The 9,060-nt window shown below is 45.0% G+C and overlaps 1 protein-coding gene across 1 annotated transcript; it reads left to right on the top strand.

The window, feature by feature from the left end:
- The first annotated feature begins 1,107 nt into the window (after positions 1 to 1,107).
- On the top strand, positions 1,108 to 3,889 carry FAM170B (family with sequence similarity 170 member B). Its single transcript, XM_005565152.5, has 2 exons — positions 1,108 to 1,234; positions 2,685 to 3,889. Exons 1-2 carry the CDS (start codon positions 1,123 to 1,125, stop codon positions 3,422 to 3,424), a joined length of 852 nt encoding a protein of 283 aa, XP_005565209.2. The 5' UTR covers positions 1,108 to 1,122; the 3' UTR covers positions 3,425 to 3,889.
- The last annotated feature ends 5,171 nt before the right edge of the window (positions 3,890 to 9,060 follow it).

The raw sequence follows: 9,060 nt of genomic DNA, 5'->3' as shown, positions 1-9,060 counted from the left end.
TGAGGAGCCTAAACAAAGTCAGTGTGGGGGATTTGAGATACGGGAGAGAAGGAGAGGTTTTCCACATTGGGAAGCAAGGTCATTTGATGTTGGCTGATGACTGTATGTATGTGAGCCTATGTATGGTTAATTAATCTGGCATGAGTTTGTGTGCATGTATGTGTGTGTGGTTAAGTAAATACGTGTGTGAATTTGTATGTGTGAGCATGTTATGTGTCTATGTGAACACATGTACATATGTTTATGTTACTGTGTGTGCCACAAGTATTACAGTGTATATGTCTATCTGAGTGACCACGTATGTGTTTCTTTGTGTGTGAGTGACATAGTTTGGACATGTGTCCACTTCAAATCTCATGTTGAAATTTGATATCCAATGTGAGAGGTGGGCCTAGTGGGAGGTGTTTGGGTCACGGGGACAAATCCCTCATGAAGGGCTCAGTGCCATCCTCGTGGTAACGAGTTCTTAATCTTAGTTCCGTCAGAACGGAGTGTTGAAAAGAGTCTGCCACTTTCTCCACTCTCTCTTCCTTCCTCTCTTACCCATGTGATCTAAACAGACCTGCTCCCCTTCCCCATCTGCTGAGAATGGAAGCCTCCTAAGGCCCTCACCAGAAGCAGATGCTGGCACTACGCTTCGTGTACAGGCTGCAGAAACATGAGCCCAACACACTTCTTTCTTTCATAAATCACCCAGCCTCAGGTATCCCTTTGTAAGCCACACAAGCGGACTAAGTCAGCGGTTCCATGCATGCTTAAGTGTGTACAAGTGTCTCTGTGTCTCTGTGTGTGTGTTTTTATGTGTGTCTAAGTAGTTAAGAGTATGTGTGTTTTGTGTTTGTGCATGTCCATGATAATACACAAGACAGAAAAGGTCCCATGGGGAAATGAGAACATGTTGGGAAGTCTCTCCTGGTATCCAGGCGCAGCCTCTGCCCTTGCCATGGGTCACAGAACAGACCAGTGCCATCGATGAGGTCACACAGTAAAGCTAGGATCTTAGCGACCATGGGGAGCTCAGTGTCCACTCTGGCTGGGGCCAGCTGGAGGGCTTCAGTACAGCCCCAGCCAACTCTCATTGAACAGCTGGAGCACTGAGACCCTGGGCACTCATTTCAAATCATGAAACGCCACTTCACGGACCACAGGGGAGAACAGTCACCCACCGATGGGACCACTCTCAACTTGACCAGCCCTGAGTCCACTGAGGAGAGTGTGGAAGTGTTCTGGCCAGGTAGGTCAAAAGAAAGGCCTGGAAGGTCAGCCAGCTGTGCTCCCTGGGAAGGAAGCCCTGATGGGAAGGGACAGTGCCAGGTCGCCTCCTGATACTGTTATCAAATGGTTGTGTTGACCATAAACGTAGATGTGGAGGGAAAGGAAATTGATATTTATGGGACACTTGGTATGACTGAGGCTGTTGTGAGTATATAAGGTGTTTTCAGGGGATATGAGGATGAAAATGTAAAATATTTATAATTATGTATTTATTTTAATGTGTATTTGAGAAAATAACACGTCAAATTCAGCAGTGAAATAAAAAATTCCTTTATAACAAAATGATGAAAGTTAATCTAGATCATCAATTTGAAGACCACTGGGATGTGTCTGTGGGCAGCATCTAAGTGTCACACCAACTCTGGGGGCCCAATGGCTCCACCACTCATTCAAACTCCGTGCCTCTGTTTCGTACTCTGTTGAATGGAAATCCTAACAATATAATTTCTTAGGGTTGTTTTGAATATTAAAGGAGCTAACACTTGGCAAGCACTTCCATGGCGAGAGGGACACAGTAAGTGTTGAAGGAGATGGTGAGATGGGCCCCTCTGGGGAAGGTGAAGACAGGTGACAAATGTTGAAGAGGACGGTGGGTCTGGGTGGCTTGGCCACATTTAAAAAACATTGTTTTTTAAATGGGCTTTATTGAAGTGTCTTTTATGCACACAGACTCCAGCAATTTTAAATGCACAATTTAAAGAAGTTTGACACATGTACATTTGTGGAACCATCAACACAATCATGATAAAGAAGATTTTCAGAACTCCTAAAAGTCCCCTTGTGCCTTATTATGGTCAGTCTCCCCCTCGACCCATCCCCATCTCTGGGCAACCACTGAGCTGTTCTCTGTTCCTAAAAATTTGCCTTTTCTAGAATGTCATCTGAATAAAATCATATACTACGTGGCCTCTTTTTTTCTTTTTGTTCACATTCTTTCATGACTACACAGCCTTTTTAATTGGCTTCTTTTATTTAGCATAATGCATTCAGGATTCATCTGTATTGTTGCATGTCTCAGTGGTTCATGGATTTAGCAGGTTGCATCATATGGATGCACCTCAGTCTGCTTACCTACTCCCCAGCGGATGGTCTTTTGCTTGGTGATTAATACATTATTTGATCCTTATCATCATATCCCTAATGTGTATATAACTGTTATTCACCATTTAATGGTCTTTCTCAGTTGAGTCAAGGATTTGGTGATTGCATTCATACATTATTCAATCATTACCGCACCCTATGAGGTAGGTATTATCACCATCTTCATTTTATCAGGATATGGGCAGAGGGGGTGGTGTTGGCCCAAGAGCTCCCAGAGCCTGTACCCTTTCAGAGTCTGCAGCTCCTGAAGGTAGATGTGGCATTGATCCCTTGGGGGGCACTGATGACAATGTCCTTCTGCTTCTCAGGGACTATACAGAGAGAAGGGTCATCCCCACGGCCACGGCCTGCCATTCCCCGGGAGGAGGGCCTCTACTTCTCTGCCAGGGCCCAGGGGATGCTGGTGTGGAGCAGCTCCCCATCCTCAGAGTCCTCCGAGTACCAGTCCTACTCCCAGTACCAGTCGTGCTGCTCCTGCATGTACGACGAGGACAGCGCTGCTCCGCAGAGTGTGTGTGCCTTCTACACGCACGTGCAGACCGTGCAGGGTGTGGCGGTGGCCTGGGAGACCGAGACCGGCTTCGAGCCGGTCAGCCGGAAGCCCCGCATCCATGAAGCCCAGTTCATCAAGAGGCAGAGGCGGAATGGCTCCTCCTTCGAGATGGCTTCCAACACCGATCTGCGCTGGGACCTGGAAGCCTGCAAGAGCAACTGCAGCCCCGAGCCCGAGGACACAGAGCTGCTGGAATGCTGCCTGCAGGAGTTGCGGTCGCCCCCGGACTGGCTGGTCACCACCAACTACGGGCTGCGCTGCGTGGCCTGCTGCCGGGTCTTCCCCTCCCTGGACGCTCTGCTGGAGCATGCCCAGCATGGCATCCGGGAGGGCTTCAGCTGCCAGATCTTTTTTGAGGAGATGCTGGAGAGAAGGCGAGCTCAAGGCCAAGCACATGACCAACAGCTGGAGGAGGAGCAGAGTCCTTCAGACAACAGTGAATGTTCCCGACCCCAGGGTGAGGTGCTCCCAGCACAGCAGCAGGAGAAGCAGTGAGCTGGAGGGGAGATACTCACCCCTGCCCTCACCTCCAGTGCCTGGGACTGCTCCTTCCCCAGCCAGCAGTATCAGAGCCACTAGGGCAGTGAGAGAGGACCAGGATCCGGAGGAAGGAAAGGCATGGGGTGTAGAGCAGCGAGGGCCAGGAGCCTGGAAGGAGCCCCCTTCCTGTCTTGGGCACAGCATCTCCACCAGGGTCCATTTCAAAATCCAAACCCAAACAAGAGGGCTTTGAGTGTTTCTGATGGCGGGCACAACATCTGAAACTCACAAACGCATGGCCAGAGGGATTTCTATTTTTGCCGGTGCATCAGGCAGGTCCACACTTGCTAAGTAGATGTGGGTCACAGGACAGCCAACTGCAAATGACTCTTCAGCCCTATTTTTTTCACTGTTATGAATCTGTCATATGCCCTAGTTCTATGTCTTATGTTATTGGGATTAAACTTGAATAACACAAAATTGAATGCAGTGAATAATTGAGTGAACATGCTGTCATATTGGACACGTGGGAAGTTGCCATTTCCATAGGTTACAAACTAGCACAGACACCTGGAGACAGGCAGCTTCTCAAGGTAGAGCAGGAGGCTGGGGATGTCCTTCCTACCTATGAGTTCATCTATGTCAACTACACATTTTTAAGAGTTGCCACGAAATTCATCTTCACCCTTCTCCCTGTCTCGGGGGTCTGCATTCATTCAAGAAAAATTAATCGTGGTCCACTGTGTGTTTGACATGCTGATGGAAGACATGCTCCAGCCTCTGTTGCTTCCAGTGAGAGACAGTTAGAATGGGCAATTGCAAGGCAAAGGGATGAATGCCATCAAGGAGGTTTGGGGAGCCTAGATGAGGGGCCCCAAGTTCAAGCTGTTTGATCAGGAGAAAGAACTTTCCAAAAAAGATGATGCTCCCAGGGGCTTAAAGGAAAGGCTAGACCAGGGTTCCTCAATCAGCACTGTTGATCCTGCATGCTAATTATTTGTTGCGGGGGCTGTCCTGTCTGCTGCAAGATGTTTACTGGCCTCCCTGGCCTCTACCCATCCGAAGCCAGCAGCATTCCCTGCCCCACAGTTGTGACAATCACAAATGTCTTCAGACATTAACAGATATTCCCTAGGGACAAAATCACCCCAGGTTGAGAACCACTGAGCTAGACAAGAACAAGGCCACGAGGAGAAAAAACAGACATGATACATTTGGGGAACTGCTAGCCACTTGATCTGGCTGGAATGCTGGGGTTATTTGTCTCTCATATAGTTTATAAAGATGTGCCAGGCACTGAAGTGGACGTGGGGAATAAGTGAACAAAGGGAACAAGGCAAACATGGATGCTGCTCCGTGGAGCTTATAGCCTGAAGGCATGCATATAAAATAATTATGAAAGTTTCTATTTCATGACCTAAAGTGTCCTGTGTGGCTGGGCCTTTGCTACTTTCTCCACACCATCTCTTAGCATTCTGTGCCTCACTCACTGTGCTCCAACCACATGGGCCCCTTTCTTTCCTTAAAAGATTCAGGTGTTCGTGCTTCAGGTCCTTTGCCCTTACTGTCTCCCCTAAGTGGAATGCACCCTTGTCTGTCTCTTTTCTGGCTGCCCCCTTGCTCATCTTTGAGGTTGCAGCTTAAATATCTCTTTTTCAGAGGGTCTTTTCCCCATCATGCTGCTGTAGCATATGCCTCATTCTAAGTGTGGATGGTTTTAAGAAGTGACATGGTCAGATTTATGTTTTAAAAATCTCACTCCATGGTGTGTGGGATATAGATTGGGATAGCAGCAAAAGAAGAAAATGAGAAGTGGAGAGATCAATTAGGAGGCTGTTGAGGAAGTCCAGGCCAGGAATGGTGGTGACTTGGACCAGGCTGTCCCAAGCCAAGAGGGAGAAGAGTGGATGCCTTCAAGACTTATTTGGGGAATAGAATCCAAAGGCCTTGGGGAAGGGTGCATGTCAGGGTAGAAGAAAGCGGTTTGTCATGGTGGATTCCCAGGTTCCTAGGAGGAGCAAATGTGGGTGGTTGTGCATTAACTGATATGGGGAAATTTGGAGGGTGATTTCAGTATGAGTGTGTGTGTGAGCGTGTTTGTGTGTGAGCATGCATGTCTGTGTTGGACATGCATATCAGCATGTGTCTGCTTGTAGACATACAGGCATAAGTGATGGGAGGCAAGTGACAGAGGTGAGTTGAGACATAGTCAGTTCTAAATGCTAATGGCACATCTGAGCAGAGATGTTGAGTGGGAAGTTCATGTTATTTAGAAGATAAATCTAGATTGGAAACGTAAATGATAAAGTTAACTGCAAATAAATGGTACCATACTGAAAAACCACAACAGTGGATGGATGACACTAACTAGGGTGCAGGGGTAGAGTTAGGGTGTGCCCTGTGAAGTAGGGAGGAATGGAGTGAGAGCATTTCTTAGGAATTTTCTTCAAAGTCAACAAAAATAAGAAAAGATAATTTTCAGGAGGGTAAGCAGTGTCGAATGCTAGGGAGAGTTGGAGTGAGCTGAGGACACAGTATATTTCATTTGACGCATGAGTTTGCTGACAGTTCTGATGAGAGCAGTCTCAGCAGCTGAGAAGGGCAGAGGTCAGACAGGCACTGGTCAGCAGCAGACACAAAATAAACTGCTGGAGGTAAGCATTGGACATCTCTGCAGGCAAGTCTGTTTAGAAAGGAAAGCAACAATGGCTGTAGCTGGACAAAGATGGGGGAGAGAGCAAGTGTATGCCAATGGAAATGATCCAACAGAAAGGAAGAGACAGATAAGGTGGAAAAATGGGGAAATCTAAGGTGAGGAGCCAAACAGGAGAGAAGGGGCTGAGCTGACATGGAGAAACCGACCTTGAAAAGGGTGGCTCCGAGCTCCTTGTTGCATGCAGATGGGCAGTTAGTCACATAAAGCTTTGGAGTCAAAATTAGGGAACTTGACCATCCACCCTGAAAACTACAAGGAGCCCTGGAGAAATCTGAAGTTGGATTTGCATTTGTGAAGATCACTGTGGCGAAAAGGGTCAAAAGTGGATGAGAGCCAGCATGGTTGGTGACAAAGGGTTCAGCTAAAGTGTCGGTGGCAGGGTGAATTCAGGGGAAATTTAGAAGACTGAACCATAAAGTGTGGCTAGTGTGTGATGAGGATGGTGAAAGGAAGGAATTCGGAATGACCTCTAGGGTTTTTTTCTGGGTGACAAAATGTTGGAGCCATTTGCAGACAATGGAGAAGGAGAAGGTTTGCTTGGGATGCTGGTAAACCCACTTTTGACTAAGCTGAGTTTGAGACAAACATTCAGAAGGGGGCTAGTCATAAGGGTATGGAGCTGAGAAGAGTGGTCGTCCACCTGTGTGTGGTGAGCTGTGGCCATGGTGCTTTGCATGAGCTTCATGTGGGATGCATTCCTTCTGCTGGTGCAAGTGCAGCCGGAAGCCATGAGGTCATCTTAGAAAGGGCATCAGCGGTGGGGATGATATCAGCCTTTTAAAGGTGCAGCAGAGGCCACAAACCTTTTAAATTTGGTGTCAAAGGAGCTTGAGGCTCAGCAGGAAGTAAAAAGAGCCCCAGCTTTATGAAACTCTTCTCGGAAGAGCTATCTGGTATTTGCGGGGGCTTCATAGGCAGGTAGAGTCCAAAGGACACTGCAAGGGAAGGAGAGGCTGCTAAGCCAGAAATAGTGAGTACTAAGGAGGAGAATAGTTTTATCTTAAAAAAATCAGTATGAGAGAGAATTGAAATGAGGCATGATATCTAAGCTCTGAAATTTCAGAATTTAAGAAACAAGTGTTTTTAAGTGCTAAATTCTGTATTCTAAGGGCAAAGCATCCTTTTAAACTCTTTATGAATATTAAATCATGTAGTGCTCTCCACAGTCCAATGAGGTGGATCCTATTATTGTCCGTGTTTTGTTGGTGAGTAAGCAAAGACCCTACAAAGGTCATATGGCTGGTGTACACCAGCCTGGCTCCAAGCCTATGTTCTAATCATCACACAGAGATGCAAACTTCAGTGTAAGGACAGATGCAAGGTATTTAGGAAAGCAAATATGTCAACTGCACAGGCTGCATTTTCTTTAGATTAAGTAGCAGCAGCTGCAGATCAAGGGAAACATGATGAGTGTTCAGGAGAAATGAAATATGACAGCAACTTCGGGTAAGCAAACTATTAATGTAAAGGATAACTTCAGCTGACATGGATGGGGAAGAAGAGAATAACATTATTCTTAAGGTAGTGACTTGTTCTTAAATTATAACTGAAACTCAACTGAGTTAAATGTTCATTTGTGGTTTAGACACATAATTTTGCAGATACCTGGGACTTCACTGACAAGAGTAAGGGAAATCTTTCCAGAGGTGTCAGGAGATCTCAAACTTTTTAAATTATGAACCATTTTAAACCCTTTATTTTCCCAAACCATAGAAGATGGAGCTCATGTTATAAAACCTACATAAACCTCATAACAAAGCCTGAAAAAGATGGCACTAAAAAGGCAGGCAATATGTTGATCTCACTTATTAACACAAAATAATAACTAATCTAATTTAACAGACTACAAAAGCAGTAATTCACCATGACTGGCCTGGTGTGGTGGGCTCATGCCTGTAATCCCAGCACTTTGGGAGGCCAAGGCAGGTGGATCGCTTGAGGCTAGCAGTTTGAGACAAGCCTGGGCAAAATGGCAAAATCCCATCTCTACAAAAACCAAAAAATACAAAAATTAGCTAGGCATGGTGGTGCGCATCTGTAGTCCCAGCTACTTAGGATGAGGTGGAAGACGACTTGAGCCTTGGAGATTGAGGCTACAGTGAGCCATGATTGTGCCACTGCACAATCATAGTCAAAACTATAGTCAAAGAGTTTTATAGTCAAAACTGTAAAACTCTTAGAGAAAACATGGGTGTAAATTCTGAGAATTGAAAACATACGTCCACATAAAAATTTGTACATGAATATTCACAGCAACATTATTCATAATACACCTAATTAACCTAATACAGAAAGTAAAAACAACTTACATGTTTTTCAAATGATGAAAGAATAAACAAAATATAGTATATCCATACAATGGAATATAATTCAGCCATAAAATGAAGAACTGATCCCGTGTTATATACAGATGAACCTTGAAAACCTATGAAGTGAAAGAAGCCAGACACGAAACGCAACATAACGTATAATTCTATGCCAATGAAATATTCAAATAGGCAAATTTATAGAGACAAAAAGCAGATTAGTGGTTGCCAGGGATTCAGGAGAAGGGGAGGAACGGGAGTGACTGCTAACAGGTATGGGATTTCTTCTTAGGGTGATGAAAACATTCTGGAATTAGTGGCAATGGTTACACAACTTTGTGAATATGCCATAAACCAGTGAATTGTAGTATGTGAATTGTATCTCAATTTAAAAGACATATAATAACTATAACAACCATTCCTGTAATAAGTTCCTTAGAAACTAAGAATAAGATTTTTTTCAGATAATATAGAATATCTCAAGGGATATCTTGAGCAAAATATCTACATGTACTTCCATTAAAATCAGATAAAAAATGTCATGTATTACAATTTTTATTTGACATTGTTCTGGAAGTTACAACCAATGCATAAGATATGAAACAAAAATGTTATATACAGTAGACAGA

This window comes from Macaca fascicularis, chromosome 9 (genome assembly GCF_037993035.2).
Source record: "Macaca fascicularis isolate 582-1 chromosome 9, T2T-MFA8v1.1".
NCBI classification, from domain to species: Eukaryota; Metazoa; Chordata; class Mammalia; order Primates; family Cercopithecidae; genus Macaca; species Macaca fascicularis.
The sequence above is the reverse complement of the archived record's forward strand: the minus strand, read 5'-3'. Positions and strand labels throughout refer to the sequence as shown.